Below are 21,720 nucleotides of genomic sequence, written 5' to 3'. Positions count from 1 at the left end.
TTAAAAAATGCAAAATCATAAACATATAAACAAACAAAACCATGGAAAGGTAAGGAATAGAGTTAAATCTTACTTGCTCAACTTTGGTTTCATTGTCTGCAACTTCAGGGCAGGTATTGAATGCATGACTTTGATCCCATGAGCTGCACGTTTTTTAGAATGTGATTTTAATTGCTGAGAGGTTTTCCTATTTGAATAATACTTGTCATTAGAAATATTAAACCGGCCAGCAGACGGCCCCCCTTGACCAGGTAGATCAAATGAATCCCCACCAGTAGACTTCACAGACCGAGTAACTATCATAGCCCCAGCATGAAAGCGAAGATGTCTACCTTCCTTGTTATCTAAAATTTCAAAAAGCATCTGCTCATCTTGAAGGTCAAGAATTAGTTTTGGTTTTGATATGGACTCCTTTGGTTCCCAAATAACGTTGTCTAACCAAGAACCCTCCAACATCTCCCTATTCTGTAAGGCAAGTCTTCCCAAGCGTTTAATTATGTCGAGTTGGCGAAATTCTCCATTATTGCTCTCCTTTCTTACTTCCGAGTAATTTGAACTGTCCACTTTCAAACGAGATTCTAACCTCAATAACTGGGGATGATTTTTTTTATCTGTGAATGGAAGGTTTGTCTGGTCTGAAAATTCTGTTGAACCAAAGGGATCCACTGACACAGGAAAGTTATGCAAGAAAAGATTATGTTCCTTCTCATCAGGCTCCATCTGGTGCTGCAATACCACATTTTGTGGCCTAGCCTCAAATTCTGTTTCAGCATTGTAAAATGTTTCAGAGCCTGGTCCAGACATCATACAACTCTCTGAGGAGTCATAACTCTTGGTGGGAGAATTGTCCCAAATAATTCCATCTTCCCAATCTTGTTGATCAAGAGGGTAAAATTTAGGATAGGATGGCGATTGCTGTCCAGTAAAAAGATCTAAAGATCTGCCCTCTTTCATTGGCTCAGCGCTAAGACATGAGTCTTTCCTTTGCCCATCAACCTGTGTAGCTCTAATATCAACCCCTTGCCAGCTACCAAAAATTGCTGATTCTGTATCACCATCCATTGCCAGTGCATTATCATCTTGAGTAAGACTTCCATGTTTCATGGCAACTAAGCCAGGGGAAGAACCCTTTAAGAAAGCTTCTTCATCCTCTTCAACAATATCAAAAGTATCCATGGCTTTATACCTCTCTGAGATCATATGAACAATTACAGAAATTACATAAACCCAAAAAATAAACCAGGATAATACAAATCAAATAATATAGTCAACAAAGTAACAGTGTAACTCTTAAAGCATAAAGTGAACTCTCTCATCAAAACCATGAATACCAAGCAGAAATATGAGTAGGAATTCCACTCTAAAGCTTGATAGACTAAACTCAGATAAGAATAGATGTAGCTAGAAGGTTATTTGGTCTTGAAACATCAAGCCCCCACCATGTTATTTACTCATTTCTTAAAATAATTTCACATTAAATCAAGAAAACATAGTTATCAAGGTGCTGCCTAGGTTTTGTGAGGTTTACCTACTGTAACCTATAGGCTATAGCAATATACCTACCTGAATGGAAATAAGGTGTGTTGGCTACAATATACTGTAACCTATAGGCTATAGCAATATACCCCTAAATAGGGGTGTGTTGGCTACAATATATCATAATTATTTAAAAGGTGACCTGAATGGAAATAAGGTGGTTTCACATTTTTCTACACAAGAATTTAAGGTTTTAGGCGTTAACTGCCCAGTAGCAGGAACTGAAACTGAATGCCAATTTATGTATGTATGTATGTATGGCAACTGAATCTTAGCAAATGGCATAAGTAACCATCTCAATGGTTTAATCTATATATATATATAGGCAATGTGCCAAGCTGGCACTTCCCTGCTTCCTGGCATTTATCTTTTTTCTGTTTTTTTTGAGTTTTATAATCTTAAAATTGAACAAAATAATTCAAGTGACCAATCACCTATAAGACTTTTAACACTCCTCATTAATACATCATTAACTCTCTCACCCCCTCCCTCTCTCTCTCCTCTTTTCCATTAACTCTTTTAATAATCTCTCCTCATTAATTATGCTATTAACTCTCTCTCTCTCTCTCTCTCTCTCTCTAGTTATACTTATATCTCCTTGAGTGTTCTTAAGTCCTATTACTGTTCATCCACATTTCTGTTCTATCTCCATTTGGTATTAGAGCCAATGATCCAAGCAACATCCAAACTATAGGTAAACAGTAGGTACAGAGTTCTAACCCTATCGGAATCAGGACTATTAAATCATTGGATACTGCCTAGAACCCTTGGCTAGAACCCAAAACTGTAGTCCCCTCGGAGAAATCACTTGGCTAGCACCCAAGTTGTTAGACTAGACACCTAACAGTTCCCCCAAGGCTAGAACCCTTGCACGGTTGCACCCAGGGCGAAGTCGCGTTAGGCCAAAAAGGTTTGGTGAAAGGCCATTGAAGTTGACTGCCAACTAACGGTTAAGGGGAAAGATAAGATGAGGAGATTGTTTAGGTCAGGATCCAGAAATGAAAATAATTCTGAGTATAGTACAAGCTCATCCCTTACAAAGTCTGTCTATAAAAAATATGGAAGAAATAAACTATAGTAATATAGAGAAATCTCTTCAAAACTGGACTATATCTAAGATGGCACCCTCCGAAATATATAAAAAAGGAGTAATTAGTCTAAAGACAGACTTTAACATTAGAACCATAGAAAGAACGGTCACTCTAGGCAACGAATCAGAAGATTTTCATCTTATAGATAGAAAGGTGATAGAGGCATATAAAAAAAAAAAAAGCAGATTATCATTTTATACATTTTGGTCTAATACAAGTAGCCATAAAACCATTAACAAGGTTGGGCCTCCAGACAGCTGCTCTAGCCTGTCGAACAGATTCAAGGCACAATAAATTCAGTGATTCCTTACTAGGAGTAATAGAAGGAAGTCTTCATCAAGGGCCAATATATTTTAATGCTTTTCCTAATTTCTCAGTGTCGCTAATGGACCCAGGGATACATGAAGCCTTAACCTTAAGACTACAGACCTAAGGCTTTGATATAAAACCAGGGTCAGAGAATGTAGCATTAGTCTATAGGGTCTATTTTAAGACCACGAATACCATCTGTCCTAATACCAGGATCACCAGAACAAGGGGAGTAACTACCCTGTTCCAGACCAACGCTAGGAATAATATAACTATTCCTAGGCAAATTATGTGGAAAGACGTAAAACTATTGGACAATTGGTCAATAGCTAATGCAGAACCTCCCAAACCTATGGAATCCACTGAATTAGCATTGATATTCAGTGAGCAGGATGGATCTGTTGAGTTGCGGTTCAGAAGAGCCTCTACTTCTTCAAGGCCCTCGTATACTGAACCACTGGAGGTAAGATCTTCTCATTCAAGAAGATCGGTAGATTTGTCAGAACCACCTCGCCCTCCTCCTGGCATCATATATGCTACCTATGAAACTCCTATAATAGATACACCACCTTCAGATTATCACGCAACCCAGAGGGGTAACCCCTCATTGAAGTCATACCAACCAATTGAAGCAGATTTTGAAATAAATATCTTGGAAATTGAAGAAGAATTCCAAATAGATAAAGACCTAATAAGGTTAGACTTTAATTCACAACTAATAAAGAAAAAAATGGTTCTTCGAAAACTTCTCTAAAAATGAGAGAGTGTACCCGAGAACTATGGAACAAAGATATGTTAGAATTAAAGGAAAATATTCCCTTCTGGGATTGGTTTCTAAAGAAAAAACAATTCAAAAACATAAAACCACCAGTAGAGGAATTAGAGCTTTGTGTAACAGAAATATTATCTAGAGCATGGAAAATTGTTTCTACAAGTAAAAACAGAAACTGATCATATCTGCCTCTAGAAGCCATTACAATAGGCAAAGAAGAGCTGATAGCTAGCCCTATCAAAAATTCTAATATAATAAAAGAAGCTGAGATAATAATACTTGAACACTGTTCTCAAATAATATAACAAAATAATTACACTAATATATGCCTAAATGTCTTAGAAAAACAGACTAACAAGATAGAAACAATATTAAATTCATAAGAAATCTCTAAACAAAGAACAGTAATCAAGAAAGAAAGGCATATGAGAATAATGACCGAATTTCCTCCTAATATGAAAATTAAGAAAGCTCCTCTAGATTTATCTAAAGTAGGTTGTAAGGAGCTATCTACAAAATTAATTCCATCCTCTAAATGGGAAAAAGGAGAAACATCTAAATCGTCTAAAATAGAGAAAATAGAAAAGGCATCTAATTCACACTCAGTAAACTTATTGAGTGAAGAATATGAAATCGAATTGGACTCAGAAGAAGAATTTCAAGAAAATCCCTTAATAGACCTAAATAAGCTCTCACACAAAAGTAAGGAGCTCTATTATCCTAGGCATATGCCGGTAGACTTATTGTTTGAAGAATCGGTTAAACCACAAATTAGTTATGATGGGAATACCTTTTACGAATGGAATTTAGATGGAAAATCTGAATACTAGATTCATGAGATGGTTCATCATATGACCATGTATGCTAGTGCTAGCAAATTGGCAAGAAATGAATAAAAGGTAATAGCCACGGTAATAACGGAGTCTTTCACAGAAAAACATGAAGGATGGTGGCTCCATTACCTAACTCAAGAAGAAAGGGATTATATCCTTAATTTTATAAAAAGGGATGAAGATGGTGAAATGGTCGTAAGTCAAGGCCAACCCATTCAGGATGCAGTAACTACCTAAGTCTTAAATATATTAAGTCATTTCATAGGAAACTGATCATATGACAGAGAGAATAAGCAAACAGCTTACTAATCTTAGATGTAAAACACTATCTGATTTTAGATGGTATAAAGATGTATTTTTGTACAAAGTACATAGGTTAACCACCTCTAGACAAGATTATTGGAAGGATCAATTCATTTCGGGCCTCCCTCCATTGTTCACAAAAAAGGTTAGAAACCACCTTAAGCATCTAGGTGGTGAAAGACTGTTATACACTCACTATACATTTGGGTATTTAGTACAAGTAGTAAAACAAGTAGGCTTAGACCTATTTAATGATTTACGTCTAAAAAGGCAAATTAAGAAAGAAAAGTTAGGAGATTTTTGTTACCAGTTTGGTGTAGCTCCCAAACCAACCAGCTATAGAACAATGCACAGAAAGAAAAAACCAAAGTTCTACAAGAAAAAATATGAAAAGGGAGCAAAGAAATCAAAGTATTCTAAAAAGAAGAAAGAACACAAAACCCCTACATTCTTCAAAAGTGGGAAAAGGAACACTGCTAATAAGTGTTTTAAAAACTCAAAGAAAATTAATGAGTTAAAAGAATCTGAGAGGGAGGAAGAGGTAACTTAAAAACGAGAATCTTCTACCTCTTTGATAACCTGCTACAATGGTGTTGTCTACACTTGTATAAACGAAACAAGTACAGAAGAAAAATTAAAAAGCATCAATATGCTTTTATTAGATGAAAAACACCTTGTAGAAATCCTAGAAGAAATTTCTGATGAGGAAACGAGAAAAAGAAATTTGCTCATAGCAATGCAAAATAAAGAAAAGGATAAAAAATCAAAAATCTAAAAGATTGTTTACAACAGAAAATATAATCTCATATGATGAAATTATGAAGAAAACTCGGGCCAGTACCTCGCGACCTCCTCTGATAGACCTTAAGCAAGAGGTCAATGATCTTAAGAGGGAAGTCAAGAAACTAAAGTCCAGAGTTGAACATTATAGATATTTGACAGATCAATCTGAGAAGACGTCAGAAGTCGAACCCGCAGAATTCATAGGAGAAGATGAGGAGTTTATATACTCTATTGAAGAAGTTAAGTACCAAAAATGGTACTCACAACTAACCATTCGAATTAAAGATTTTAGCTTTTCAGTCGTAGCCTTAATTGAATCAGGGGCAGATATAAATTGTATCAGGGAAGGAATTGTACCTTCCAAATACTTTGAGAAAACTTCTCAGCAGGTGAACGTTGCTGAGGAAAGAAAATTAGGGATTAAATACAAAATCCATGCGGGTCATATCTATAACCAAGGAAGTTGCCTGAAAACCACATTTCTCATGGTTAGGGACTTACGACAAGACGTCATCTTGCGAACACCATTCTTATTATCAATTCTACCCTATCAAATAGACTCCACACGAAGTACCACTACCATAAAAGAAATCTCAATCACCTATAAATTCTGTCAAAAACCCAAAATTACTACGCTAAATACTCTAAAAGAGAGTTTAAAAGGCAAAGTCAAATTTATCTCTGAATTATAGACAAAAATAAAAAAAATAATTGGAAAATTACTTACTGAGCCAAAAACCTAAATGGAAATTGAAAATTTCCAATCAAATGTAGAAAAAAGAAATATGCGTTGAAACTCCCAGTGTATTTTGGCATAAAAAGAAGCACATGGTGGATCTCCCTTATGAAGAAGGATTTAGCAAAGCTAAAATCCCCACTTAGGCCAGACCCATTCAAATGAATAGCAGATTATTATAAATTTGTAAAAAGAAATCCAAGAGTTATTAGCTAAAGGTCTAATTAGGCCACACAAATCCCCTTGGAGTTGGCAAGCATTTTATGTAGAAAATGCTACAGAAATTGAAAGAGTACTAAGGCTTGTAATAAACTATAAGCCATTAAACAAAGCTTTAAGATGGATTAGGTATCCTATTCCTTAATTAGGGAATCTTCTCTGGCAATCAATGAGGCTAATTCCAACCAATACATAACCAATTCAACAGAATCTGTAGTAACAATATCTCAAGAAGAAGCATCAACAGTGTCCTCTCATGTCAACCCAAGGGGTCCCTCCAGCGCCTCACTTTGGAATACGTCGACGGTAATCATTTCACAGTATGTGGTCTTAAAAAAGACCAAAAATACCATGAAGAAATTCTTCTTCATACAAGCTTTGCTAGAATCCAGCACTACAACAGAGACCCCGGCAAATCCAAGATAGCTTATTCAAATCTAGTAATCGTTAAATTTTATGACAAGACATCATGGGGAGACTCTAACAAACCAAGATTCATTACCAATCCAATGGATAGAAGACCCAGAATGTTTTGTTTTCTTCTTTTTTGATCAGCAAAGGAGAATTTTATTTGAAATTAGAGTTAAAAAGTTTTACAACTTTGTGTATGGGATTCAAGCTCCCACACTATTACATATTTCTGTCCCTCTTTACATTGCAGCCCAAAACAATTGTTTCCTCAAAGCCCCTTGTTTAGCAAGATAATCAGCTAGGCCATTTGCACTCCTTCTAACCCATTTGAATTCAACCTTTACCTCCTTGGGGATCTTTTCCACGTCCCTTATTACTTGCTTGAAAGTCCATGAAGTAGTTCTATTGTTTTAGGCCCAAGAGATGATCACCTTGGAGTCCCCTTCAACCTCAATATGCCTCATTCCTTGTTGCTTAGCTATCTTCAGTCCTTGTAGTATAAAGTGTTCTTGTAGTATAGAAGACCCAGAATGTTCAATTATTGGGACTATCAAGATGCTTGGTATAAAGTGTTCTTCGACCAGAATTCCATCTTCAAGCATTCATGGTTCATTCGATTTTCTGAAGAATTTCTGGGCCCATATTCAGATTGGGTCTATTTTTTATGGACTTCGTGGAGAGCATCAGACAACATCTTCCCCCAAAAGGAATTATTAGACAAATACTCAAACTTTAGACGAGGAATAAGTTACTTAGAATTTGATCATGTAAAATAGTTTGAATTCTTCAAAACATATCGCCTCCCTTGGATTCTAAAATGGAGCTATCATTTAGACACCTCTTGGATGCCTCCGGAAATTAAAAGGATTATTGAAATTAAATGGTGGGACAAATTTGATCTCGCAGTTGCCATCAAGTCGGTGAAAGAAGACAACGTCTTTCAGGCCCTATTTGAGTCATACATGGAAAAGCTTAAAAACAAATTCCCTGACCTCGACCCCATTGAGCCATCGCCACTGCAACTCTCTCTCTCTCTCTCTCGGCATTCAATTTCCCTCTCCCTCTCTCTCACCAACAGTGTCTCCCTCTCTCCCTCTCCCTCCCTCTTTTAACACTTCTCATTAATAAAACAAGTCACTAACCAAGTCACTTGAATTGTTTTGTTTAACTTTAAAAATAAAATATAAAAGAGACATGCTGACATGGTACATTCCCTTTTATATACTAGCCATTATAAAATAATGGTTATTTTATAATTAAGAGTAATTACTTTTTAAACTGTAACAGTAATTAACAGAAATCTAATTAACAATAATATAACTAACAGTAATTATTTTTATAAAATAATGGTTATTTTATAATTAAGAGTAATTACTTTTTAAACTGTAACAGTAATTAACAGAAATCTAATTAACAATAATAAAATTAACAGTAATTATTTTTATAAAGTAATGGTTATTTTATAATTAACAGTAATTACATTTTAACATTAATTTTAAAAATGGTTATCAGAAAATTACATTCAATTACCAAAAAACATAATGGTTAACAGTAATCTAATTAATAATAATATAATTAACAGTAATTATTTTTATAAAATAATGGTTATTTTATAATTAACATTAATTATTTAAACTATAAATATCAGAAAATTATATTTAATTACCAAAATTTGTCATAAATTAGCCACTGCATGATTTGCCCAGGTTGAAGGTGGGCCATGTAGATCATAACAAAAGTTGATAGTATGTCCATCCATACCATAATGTGGACACCTCTAACCATTACTATGTCCTCTGCCACAGGCTCCCCCTGAATCTCGACCTCCAATACCACCACCACCACGATTGTACATGGGTCCACCCCCAACACGACCAGGCTGAACTTCCCAAACTCCTCTTCCTCCACGGCCTCCCCCTCTTGTTACTACAAACGCAAATCTATCTGATATAGTGGAGTTCTCCGTAGGTCCAACCGAGATCCTCCGAAGATGGGAAAACACCTCTTCAAGAGAGGGAAGGGTAGACCCACCTAGAATCTGTGCTCTCACTAGTTCATATTCAGACTTCAACCCTACTAAAAATCTGGTCACATCCAACTGCTCTCTCTATTGTTGTTGAATTTTGACATTAGATGTAAGAGGATGATACACATTCAACTCATTCCGCAGATTTCTCATACTAGCTTAATATTCCTCGAGACTTTGATTACCCTGTTGTAGATTAAAATACTCTTGGTACAATTGATAAACCCTAGTACTGTTGTCTTGTCCCGAATAAAGCTTATATGCATGATCCCAAACCTCCTTGGCCATATCTAAGAACATAAAGTTCACACTAATCTTCGACTCCAAACTATTCCATAACCATGTCATAATTTGTGCATCCTCTTGCTCCCACTCATCGTACCCTTGAGAATCAGATGAGGGTTTATCTTCCTTCACATATTTTCACCTTCTTCTTAGCTTTCAGAAAAACATCAACAAATTTAGCCCAAGGCACATAATTCTCACCATTCAGTTTGATAGTGGTCATCTGCACATTCAAATAATCAGAAGGAACCATTACACTAGACTTGCATTCATTGATGTCTCCCATAGGTGCCCCGAAAAAAAAAGTCTACCACTCCACCCACCACACACCAATGACTGATTATTGCTAGAGTTTACCAACTATCAGAGGTTTCAGCAACAATACTCATTGTTATTCACCACTTTCAGCAACACCACTGCTGTCTTCCACTTTCAACACCCTAAACCACCCGAATACACCTCACATATATAGTACTATGTCCTGCAACACATCAAAACTTATTCCTCACTCCAGCACCCTTGCAACCTACCTATTTGAATCCCCACAAACTAAACCTGCACTGACAGTCCACTGAGTAAGTGGGGAATAAGTGATTTTATGGTCAAAGGCACTTGAGTCAATTATCCAAGGGATTTTATGATTACCAAAAATAGTAGCACAATTTGTAGTAGTACGAATATCTGTGTGAATATGCAAAGAAGGAATAGCCTTTGAAGGAGTAGATGCTATAGCAGTAAACTCCAAATAATTGATTATTCGGTTATACTTCTCATACTTAGCCCTAGCGGCTGCAAGTTCCTCTCCCACTAACTTCTCACCATTCTGCCCATGTTCACTCTATGAGGAGGTGGCTACATTTGCATTTCCACCTTTTCCACTCTTAATCCTTTTTCCATTGTTTTCATTCTTGAGTCTGGCAGGCACGAGCTCAATGTACAGCTTCCAACAGGTGTCTTTAGTATGTTTAGGCTTCTTATAGTACTCAAAGACATCTTTCTTCCTAGTGTTGACCTTCAGCTTCATCCCGGCATTAGCATATTGATCAACCTGTGGCTCTACAAACTGAACTTATCTTCTACTCCCCTCACTACTCACCATAGCATAAGCTTGAGACAAAGTCACCTCATCCTTTGTCAAAACATTCTGCCTCACAATATCGTATTCCGGGTTGAGTCCGCTAAGAAACTCAAAAACCTGATTTCTCTCCACCAACTTCCTATGTGTTTTAACATCCTTTGTGCATCCCTAAACAACAGACTCCATCAAATCAATCTCCTACCAAAGCAATTTCAACAAGGAGAAGTAGACAAGCCCCTACCTTAGATTATTCACATCATTCTTCAATTTGTAGGCCCGAGAAACATTCAGCTTTTGGGAATAGGTCTCCAAGACACTACCACACACTTCCTTTGTCATCCACCAATAGTGTTGACTAATATTGAGCTACATAAAGTTCAAAAACCCCCCATGTCCAAACCCAGAATCTGTGGGATATTTGGTTTCTCCTCTAGTTTGCTCCATTGAGTGAATAGATGCGAACGAAAATCAAATTAGGGCTTTACTGAGCTAGAATTGCTAACCCAAGCAAAAAAAATGCTCTTCAACCACCCAAAACTAGGGTTTCACAAGACCCAACAGAATTGGAAAAAAGGAAAAAGTTCAATCGCTCCTACTAGAGGTTCTAAATCACTATCCAATACAAATAGGCCATAAAGAACCCATAACAAAGGATGTTGAAACACATAGGAAGTTGGTGTTTCTCCAGTAGCACCAGCTTCTAAGTGTCTCTAGAAACCGTAACCAAAGTTCAAAGTATCGGAAACGCAAGGTGTATCGGAAAGGTAATTTTAAGAGACATATCGAGATACGCTTTGGAAACGTATAGATACAGACGAAAAATCAAGATACGCATTGATACACTAGAAAATTCAAAAAAGTCCTTAAAAAATATGAACAATAATAAAAATGAGTTTTATGTGATTATAACTAATTTATTTAAACATAAAAACCATTCTTTAATGATTTATATAAAGTATCGAGATATAATTAGTAACCATTCAAAAATAATAGAACTAAAATGTGTGTATATATATACTAATATTTATTAGTTAATATTTTTTTTGAAGTCATTTATTAGTTAATATTTATTATATATAGATTTAGATAATATTTATTATGTATACAAGTTAATATACACCTTAATTTTTAATAAATAAATATAACTTGTATTCATCTTATTATTATATAAATACTAATAATCAAATTTATAGCACTTGTTGGGAAACATCCACAAGGCAAGAAAGACTACTTTAAGTATAAAAAAACATATTGTTCTAATAAGTAATTTAAGGTTGGCATAATGGTTAGTTAATTAATGTTGCAAGCAAATGACTTGGGTTCGAAACTTGTTACCTTTGGTTTGTGATTTTTAACAAGTTATTTGACTTAAATAACATTTAATGACATATTAAATGCTATAATTAAAGGTAACTTAAATGAGCATTTAATTAAATTATATTAGCATTTAGTGACGTCTCAAACTTTAAAGGCTTAATTAAAATCAATATTAATGAGAGAGAGAGAAGATATAAATTAAATTTAAATTTAAAAAGGAGAGGGAAATTAAATTCGGCTGATACACAATGCATATCGGCCTATTTCGGGTTGTATTGGCCGATACATACCCGAAACGGACCGATACGAGGTCGGCACGGATCTATATCGGTCTGATATGGGTGAAAAAATACGAAACCATCTAATTAGTCATGTTCTGTGTATCAGAACTCTTTCGAAACGATACGTATCGGCCCGTATCGGCTGATATGTTACAAAATTTAAAACCTTGACCGTAACAAAGTTTCTCTAGTTATCTAGGGTTTTTTGGAAAAATATCCAAGAGCCTGCCTTGGGCTTCAACTAGAGACAAAAAATCTCCAAAAACCCTCCCAACAAGGCTACATAAGCTACTAATTAATCAATCGATTAGTTCTTCGTACACTGTGTATGAGCCAAGAAAGGAGGAAGACGTCGAAGGTGAGAACCTGCTCTAATACCAAGTTACAAAACACACCTATAATAATTCAGAAAATACAGAAAAGAAAAGAAAGAAGTTTCTACATGAGTTATTGGAAGAAGATGAGAGAAGAATATAAGGGAAGAGAGAAGATAAGAGTTTGATCCCTTTCTCTAGCCCCCAAAGATATCTTTCATTTCTTTAGTCCTAAACTGAGTACAATTCCATGAATGCCCTTAATAAGGCAACCAGAACTAAAGAAATAATATAAAAAAAACAAGACCATAACTGAGGTCCACTACTTAAAAGAACATAAGCATTAACATGACATAAATAAAGAAAGGAACTAAGGCCCATTCAGCCCATTCTCACTACATACACCCATTAAAGTTGAGCTTTACAACACCCTCCAGAGGGGGTAACTACTCATATAGTTGAATTTTATTCTTTCTGAAGGCTGTGGGGGCCACCTTTGCACAACTTCTTTGAAGTTCATTACAGAAAAAAGTTCACAAAGAGGTCTGAAGTTTTCTGGCAACAATTTGCCGTTGTCAAAATACACTCCTTTACTTCAGCAAGGCTTCTTTCATTTTCTTGGAATATTTTGGCATTCCTCTCCTCCCAAGTAGTCCATAAAATAGTTGCTCTAATACATTTCCACATTAGTTTCCCTCTCTTTGTTGTCAACCCAAAAGTAGACGGATCAAAAAGCATATTTACTTCAGAAGGAAAGGTTCTATCTGTGCACCTAAGCAACATAAAAACCCATCTTTACAGCAAAAGAACAAGATATCAACAAATGGCGGCAGTCCTTATTCTGCACAAAGTACACCAGTTTGGGGGCAAACACAAATAAGGCCTCTTCTCTGCAGGTTATCCAAAGTATTAATCTTAACATGATAAACTTCCAACAGAAAACAATTGTTTTAGGGGGAATGGGCATTAACCAAATTTCATTAACTGAGAACAATTGAGGGGAAAGAGTGGAACAAAGGGACTTGAAGAAAGTAGCACAAGTGAAGGAGCCACTCGGAACCAAAGTCCAAATTCTTCTATTAGGTTTGAGGGTGTCCAAACAAACAGAATCCAAAAGAAGAAGTAAAAGCCTAGAGACACGAGCAAATTCCTCATTCCTCAAGCCTCTACGAAACCCAAAATCCCAATTTAAAATCAACAAGAGAATCAGGGGAGAAAGCAACCTTGAAACAAGCTTCTTTTTATAGAGAATATAGAATAAAGTGAGGGGAAATGGACTTTTAGAGGTTGAGTACCCACTCAAACATCTTCCAAAAAGAGTACCCACTTGTAATCAGTAAATACTTTGTTTCTCATGCACTATAAAATATCCCATTGCCCAATATATGCCCCATGACCTTGTTTCCACCACCTATCGTGTCTTTTTATCTATCATTGACAGTATCCCCAAAATCCAAAAGTGTTGTAGAGGTCTTAATACATCCTGAATGGATAAATGCTATGAAGGAAGAGATTAATGCCCTCCAATAAAAACAATACATGGGAGTGTATCGGGAAGCCCCTGATACGATACATATCGACCAATACGGCCCGATACGTATCGAAACTTTGAACCTTGGAAAGACCTAGTAAGGTGCAAATGGGTGTTTTCAATAAAGCACAAGTTGAGGAGACAGTAGAGAGGTATAAGGCAAGGTTGGAGGCAAAAGAGTATACACAAGTTTATGGCAATGATAATGCTAAGACATTTGCCCCAGTAGAAAAGATGAATTCTATCTAAGTACTTATGTCATTAGCTACAAACTAGATTGGGAGTTGCATCCACTTGATATCCAAAATGCATTCTTGAATAGTGATTTAGAAGGGGAATGTATATGGTTCAGACACCGAGTTTTTGTGCCATGGGCAATGAAGACTAGGTGTGTAGGTTGAGGAAGACCTTGTATAGCTTGAAAGAGTCTCCAAGAGCCTTGTTTAGCAAGTTCCAGCAGATGGTTCAGCAAGTGTATTTCAAACAATGTCAATCTTTGTTAGGAGGATCATGGACAAGTTGCAATACTGATAGTATATGTAGAATTGTAGATGACATTATCATCACAGGCAACTAGGAATCTAAGATACAAAAACTAAGAGTTTTTAGCCACCCAAATTGAAGGGAAAGATCTAGAGAATCCCTACAGTATTTCCTTAGAATCGAAATTGCCTGCTCAATCACTCACAAAAGGGTATCTTTGTTTCACAAAGAAAATATGTCCTAGATCTCTTGAAAGACAGCAACTAAGGGAAAAGCCAGTTGATACCCCTATTGATGCTAATCACAAAGTATGTGATTGCGATGGAGAATCTTTGAAGGATGTGAAACAGTTTCAAAGTCTAGTGGGAAGACTGTTGTATCTCTCCATGGCATACCCTAAAATTGCTTATTTTTTGGGGTTCTAAGCCAGCTTATGCATTCCCTAAGGTACCACACTTGGAGGCTATTGAGAGGGTCCTCAAGAACTTGAAGAAGTATTATCCTAGAACTAGTTTGTTGTTCAAGAAGCACAACAGCATGAAGGAGGAGATTTTATACAAATGCAGACTGGGCAGGTGTTGTGGAAGATAGAAAATCCACCAATGGGTATTGTACCTTGGGTGGGAACATGGTGACACGGAGGACCAAAAAACAAAATGTAGTTGCAAGGCCAAGTGCTGAGGCAGCGTATAGAGCTATGGCACATGGGGTGGCTGAAGTACTACGGACAAAGAACTTGTCAAGAGAGCTGGGGTTTAATGTTCACAGCCCTGTCTCACTATTGTGACAATAAGGAACCCATAACTATTGAGACTAATCCTATTCTTCATGATAGAACCAAGAACATTAATGTGGGCAAGCATTTTATAAGGGAGAAGCCTGAGAAGGGGAAAGTCTACACTCCATATGTTAGTTCAAAAGAACAACTTGCTAATGTTTTCACAAAGGGACTTCCATGTCTGCGGCACAATGAACCTTGAGACAAGTTGGGCATGATTGACATATACAGCCCAACTTGAGGAGTTTTGTTAGTTTTGTTGTCATAGTGCTGTTACTGAGTTGTTATAAAGTTGTCCCATGTTAATTTTATGTTATTTTTCATTAGACTGTCAGTCGGGGGTATAGATGTTATTTCATCATTTTTATTTTGTTTCTCTATTATAAATAAAGAAGAGGACACTGCCAACCTATCTTTTGTCTTTCGATCCTTTCCCTTCCCCTCTCCCCTCCCTCTTTTCTCTTCTCTTTCTTCTCTATTCTCCATGGATTCTCTTGGTGAAAACAGTAACTATCTCAATGGTATAATATTAGTGAACTTAAATGATTTGTGTTACAGAAGTTGAAAGAGAATCAGCAATGCGTGACATGGTACAGAAGTATGGGTTACACTATTGCATAAAAGATACAACTCTTCTTTGAAGTCCAAACCATCAGGTATCCTTTTATTTTTTATTATGAACCATGGTCTGGAAAAAGAAATTAAAAAAAAAAAATTGAATAACAGCTTGAATTGAATATTAAACTTTTCCCACTATCAAGTAATGGGCACTTACTAGAAGGTAAGAGGTGCAAGGACCAAAATCAGTGATTTAAAAGGCGCACCTAGGTGCAAAGATGAGGCACATTTTAGGGTATGCACCTCACCTATGTCTTAGGCGCAACACTTTCAAAATGTGTGCACCTAGTGCACCTTGCGCTTCAGCCCATGTGTGCACCTTCTGAAAACCCCATATTTGCTAATGTTTCTCATTCATTCATCCTAATAAAAGGTATTTTTAAAAGACAATTCTAGTTCTAAAACCTGTTTTATAGGGATTAAGAATTTACGACCCTGATATGGACTTCTTTGGGCTTGCCTCGAGGGATTGGTACTAAGGTGGCTCAAAGAATCAAGAATGCATAATGTTTGACATCACATTAGCTATTTCAAGTAATGCAATTGAGAAAAAAAATAAAAAGATTTAAGAGTTTGCTTGAATATGTGCTATATGCTATGCCTGATTTTATTTTTAAATTTTCATTTTATGTTTTACATGTTATGTTTATGTATCTTAATTTGAGATAATAGGTTGTTTAAGCATTTATTTTAAAATTTAAGTTTATACTTTTAATTAATAATATGTTAATTATTTTGTTTTTTTATTTTTTGGCATTTTTTGAAATTTTCAGTTTTTGCCTTGCTTCAAAAAGGTGCACACCTCGCCTTGCACCTCTGGTGCAAAATGGCCCTTTTCACATTTTACACTTTTAAAACACTGAGCAAAATCAACAATGCCGCCAACCCTCCCCCCCCCCCCCATTGAAACTCTCTCATTTCAATTGGCAAACAGAGAGGGTCCTCTTCCCATTCTCTAGAGAACACAGGATAAATAGGGCTTCTATCACCTTCATTTGCCTGTATTGCTATTTTAGGCATTAGAATAGAGTCTTTGCCCCAATAATTTATTGCATGCCAAAATCTTGTGCATGTAGAAAAATTGATGTCCAGTGCATTTTTTCAAGTTTTTTGAATTATTGCATGCTGAAGTATGTTAAATGTTGTTTATTTTACTAGTTAGGATTTATAGGAAACGTGGAAGCATAAATCTTACCAACATGTAATATACACTATGTTATAGATCTTATTTCTACTCAAAAACCATCAACTAGTTGACAAGGTCTACCCTGTTGCCTAGTCTTGCCTTGCTTCCTTTATATCCATGCATGAAAATTTGAAACCATTAATTTCTGAATAGCCACTGCTGAAATATTACCACTTACCTTTAGAAACCCAATATCTATGGTCCCTCCTCTCCACTTTCTTTAAAGGCTCATGAATGCCAAAAATTTCGGAGAACCTTAATACCACCACTCCATCTTCTATACATAAAATAGGCAGTGATGTCACAGTTTTGGCATTTAATGAGTTCTGCATGATGTCAGGTCCATCCTAGAAGATCACATGCAACAAAACAAGTACAGAAAGAAATAAATAGAACAAGAAAATGAGAGAAGTAAACTCAAAGAAAAATGGATATCACAATTATCTACAGTATTCATTGCTAAACTAATGCAAGCACATGACAATGAAATGTGGTTTCTAGTCTAATTAAAGACTTTTCTGATCCACTCCCCATTCCCTCTAGCACCATCCAAATGTTGCTTGCTTATGATCACCAATATATGGATTTCCATGGGTTTTTATTCATATATTTTTTGAGAAGGTAAAAAGGCTTTTTAGACTGACTGAAACTGTAAGAAGACTTCACTTCCTATATTAGAATGACAAAAAGTATTTCTAATTTGGTTGTCTAAACTCCCAAATTAATAATCACCCTCTTGGAAATCATGATTTGCACCATTATATGTGGTTATCCTGTAAACCAATTCCAAAGGGGCCATTGCCCAGTGTAATGGTAAAATCTCAGGCTGGCCAGCATGAGAACCAGGTTCGAGTCCGAGGATAACAACTTTGTGCAAGAAGTGCCAAAAGATACGACACACCTGTAAACAGGTGTATCAGGCACCAAAAGATACGGCACAATACGCCCAATATGGGATGTATCATATAAATACTTTGAACCTTAGCTGGGACCAACATTGGGCAATGCCTTTTTTATTCTCTGAACACAGAGGAGCTGCTCTTTGATTAGAAAACAAGCCATATAGGTGGAGGTTGAAGGTTCATTATGTCATTCTCAAGTATCAGGGGAGAAATAGGTCCATGAGATATTTCTTACTTCTGTCAGTGGAGGAAAACCAAACCATGACACTGCAAATCAGTTACACTACATATGAGCCCAATGCAATTGATCCTATTTAACCTTTGTCGGTGTGTAGTTTGTCACTATATTTGTGTTCTTTTTTTTTCAGCTTCTTGATTCTTTCATCTTGATAAAGGGTTGTTTACCGAGCATGAATGAAGAGTTCCCTTGGTATTCAAAAGCGGTTTTCCGAGCGAATTATTTGGTTGTTTCGGTGTTCCTTTTTCTGAGGTTTTTGGTTCTAGGTATTAGGAGATGAAGTTTATGAAGTTGGGATCAAAGCTATGCATTCAGGCGGATGGCAATTGTATCAGAGTTTGAACTTTCCAGAAACGTTGCCAAACCTCCATGAAAACCTCACCCACAACTTGTAAACCACAACACCTTAACCAGTAACCCTGCTTCAATCCTTACCCACTCTGTGAAAGCCACAATACCTTAAACCAGTAGCTCTGTTTTAAACCTTACCCACATCTTGTCCCTTCAAATTGAATCCAAATGTTTTTCCTTTCACCATGTAACCTTATCCAGTGACGAACTGCTCAAGATAACTGAGCTGGGCAGGGATTGCACTTAACTCACAAGATACAGCTTAGATTGGTTTGTCCATTTTCTGGATCTGGCATCTGAGGATGATGGTGGCCATAAATGGAGCAAATACAGGGAGAAGGGGAGATCGTATTTCATAGAGATTAGAGAAAAATATGAAAGGAGCCCATGTGATCTTTTTGGAATTTTTTGGTAAAGGCCAAAGCAAATCCATCATTATTCCCAACGGAAATAAAGGAGAAGGATGGAGAGCTTCCAGTTCCCAAGTTGAAATGGAGCTGACCTCTGGAACAGGTATTGTGGAGAGTCGTAAGATGGAACATGTAAAGCCCAACACAGAGGGCAGGGAAGTGATTAACACAGATAAGGATAAATTAACTGTCACACCAGAAGTGTTAGCAGTAAAAAAAAACAAAAATTCAATCAAAGATGTCAATGAGAGTAGAAAGCTTGGACAATGGTGAAAGTATCTGGAAGGAAGCCTTGGTGCATGAGGTTAAAGGAAGACCGAGATGGACTCTAGTGGTTCAAATTGTTTCAGATGCTCTATGTTCTACCTTTCAACAATCATGAAGCGGTCCTATTTTTTTTTATCGGCAAATGAAATTTATTTTATTAGAAGATAGATAAAATTAACACACTCAGATGAAAAGACCGCCAACACAAGAACACAAGCGAGTTTACAATGAAGCCTAAAAAAGTTGCTGTCTTATGATCCCTTGCTTAGCAGGGGAATCAGCCATCCTATTTGCAGTCCTCATGGGGGTGCAAATGGATCGGATCATGATCCAATTCAAGTTCAATATCAGATATCCCCCAGTCAGATTTTAGATCAGATTGAATAATAGGATGCGATTAAAAAATCTGATCAAATTTGGATCACCCACTATATATATATATATATAAATGTATTAGTTACTTATATATTTATAAATATGTTTATATTGCATTTTTGTAATTTGTATATTATTTTTAATATAGACTGTTATGTTTTTTTAATAATTTGTTAAATTTTACAGAAATTAAATTGTATCATATCAAATTTAGATATCCAACATCCTAAACAGATTTGAATTCGAATTGACCTTTGTGAGATCTGATCAGATTCAGATATACCCCTATTCAAATCCAATCCAATCTGTTTGCATCCCTAGCTTCTCACCCACTTGAATTCAGCATTCAAGCAGTCCTAATTTCTGCGGAGCTTCAAGAGAAGGCTAAAAATTTCCTTGATATTTAGGACTACACTACTTAAGCGAGATACGGTTTAAAAAATGGAACCAGAAGTCAATGAGGGAAACCAGGTTAGCAAGGAAGTAGCAATGAGTTATTTGGGTTACTGGTTATCTTTTCCTTTGTGGAACTCGATAACATTGGAAATTAGTTGGAACTCATGTGGTTGTTTCGTTGGTGTTGCAAGGGCAACTGGAACCCTTACTAATCTTCAAGCAGCAACAATTCTTGTTCAAGCTAAAGATTGGTAGAAAATCCCTCACGTGGTTTAAGTGATTCGGAGAGTACAACATTCAAATCAAGGTCAAAATACTAGATGTAAAGAAATGAAGCTCGCACCTCAGGTCACTGGTGCTGATGATGACAACAGAAAATGTACAAGGCCAAACGCAGGAGTGGTCAACATTGATACCTGGACCAAGTAAACAGGTGATCAGCACAGCTGAGTTGCAAAAGAGGTTTTTGAGAGCATACAACAAGAAATACCAAAGATGGGAATATCTCTAATGGAGAAGAGGAAAATTACAAGATCAGTATGAGATAGGTTGATGTTTCCCATTCAGGGGGAACTGAGGAGTCTGACAAGGCTCAAGGTAGGAGTGATAACCAAATGAAGAAATTTTTGGCCAAGGAGAAAGATATGTGGAGAGGGAAAGAAGATTGAAGGATGCCACTTAAGTTATTAGTTGAGGGGTGAAATTCCTATATTGGCCCTAATGCAGACCAGGTTAGAGAATAGTCTAAAATAAATGAAGTACTTGAACAATAGCCAACCCATGTGAAGAGAATCCTCGAGCTTGTACAGAAGGTATCTAGGTTGAAGGCCAATTGTTCTAAAAGTGACTTAGTGTGGATTCATTTAGAGCAGAGGGAGCTAGGGGAGAGTCCAGCCATTTGAGGGTGTAATAATAAAGAGTTGCCTGACCAAATATCATGTGTTACCTGTAGGAGACTCTCCACAAGATCTAGGCTTTCGAGAAGTTGTCATAGCAAGGTTTACAAAAAATTGGTTGTATGGAAGAAATTATATTTCTATGGGAGGCAGGTTGCCTCATATAAAATCTACTTTCTATAACCTCCTGTTCTACTTCTCCTTGTTTAGAGCCATAGTCAAAGTGATAAAGAGAATCAAAAAAATTACAAAGGATTTCCTTTGGGATCATGGGAATGATAAGAAGGACCATTTGTTGAGTAACTTGAGTTGGAAGAATGTAACAAGTAGTAAGGAGAGAGGGGGTTCAGGAATAGGAAGGCTGAGACAGAAATACAGCTCTTTTGGGGAAGTGGCTTTGGAGGTTTCCCATTGAGATCAATTCTGTGGCATTTGGTAATCAAAATCATTCATGGGATATGCTCTAATGGGTGGGAGTGAAATTTTGGGAAGACATATGGCAGGGCAAGTGAGTGACACTCCCCTCTCTAGTGCTCACCCACGCTTGTATAGCCTGTTCTTGCATAAAAATAAAATCGTTGCTGATATGGCCACACCCTTGAAAATGGCAATATCTCTTGGAATTTGGGATTTAGGAGATGTTTGAATGATTGGGAGCCGAATGACCTGTTAGATTTCTTGCAAAATATGAATCCTGTTTTCATTCATTTTTCTGGACAGGATGAGAGAATTTGGATTCCATGCCCTTCTGGCTCTTTCTTCGCTTCCTCCTTTTTCAGAATGCTTGATACTGCACAATCCCAACGGACAGACCAAGTAAAGTAATTGCTTGGCAGCCACCACTAGCAAGCAGTCTCAAGCTCAATTTTGATGGCTGCTGCTTGTGTAACCCGAGTGATTCAGGGGTTGGTGGTCTGGTAAGGGATGAAACTGGCTCGATCAAGTTAAGCTTCTGTGGTGAAATTGGTGCTGGTATCTCTTCAAGGGCCAAATTG

General features: G+C 36.7%; 1 protein-coding gene across 5 annotated transcripts in view; it reads right to left on the bottom strand.

The window, feature by feature from the left end:
* LOC104586096 (transcription initiation factor TFIID subunit 1) overlaps positions 1 to 21,720 on the bottom strand; it is a 102,350-nt gene that overhangs the window by 33,020 nt on the left and 47,610 nt on the right. For 4 of the 5 annotated variants that reach the window (XM_088896519.1, XM_010243221.3, XM_088896520.1 and 1 more), the window contains exons 8-9: positions 17,069 to 17,237; positions 74 to 1,190 (exon numbers count right to left, since the gene is read on the bottom strand). In XM_088896519.1, the coding sequence (XP_088752645.1) occupies positions 74 to 1,190; positions 17,069 to 17,237 (1,286 nt within the window). The remainder of the gene's footprint in view (positions 1 to 73; positions 1,191 to 17,068; positions 17,238 to 21,720) is intronic. The other variant, XM_088896522.1, reaches the window with a different exon arrangement.

Source organism: Nelumbo nucifera, chromosome 1, assembly GCF_055504915.1.
Source record: "Nelumbo nucifera cultivar China Antique chromosome 1, China Antique-T2T, whole genome shotgun sequence".
Classification (NCBI taxonomy): Eukaryota; Viridiplantae; Streptophyta; class Magnoliopsida; order Proteales; family Nelumbonaceae; genus Nelumbo; species Nelumbo nucifera.
This window is presented reverse-complemented; position numbering and strand designations above follow the sequence as displayed.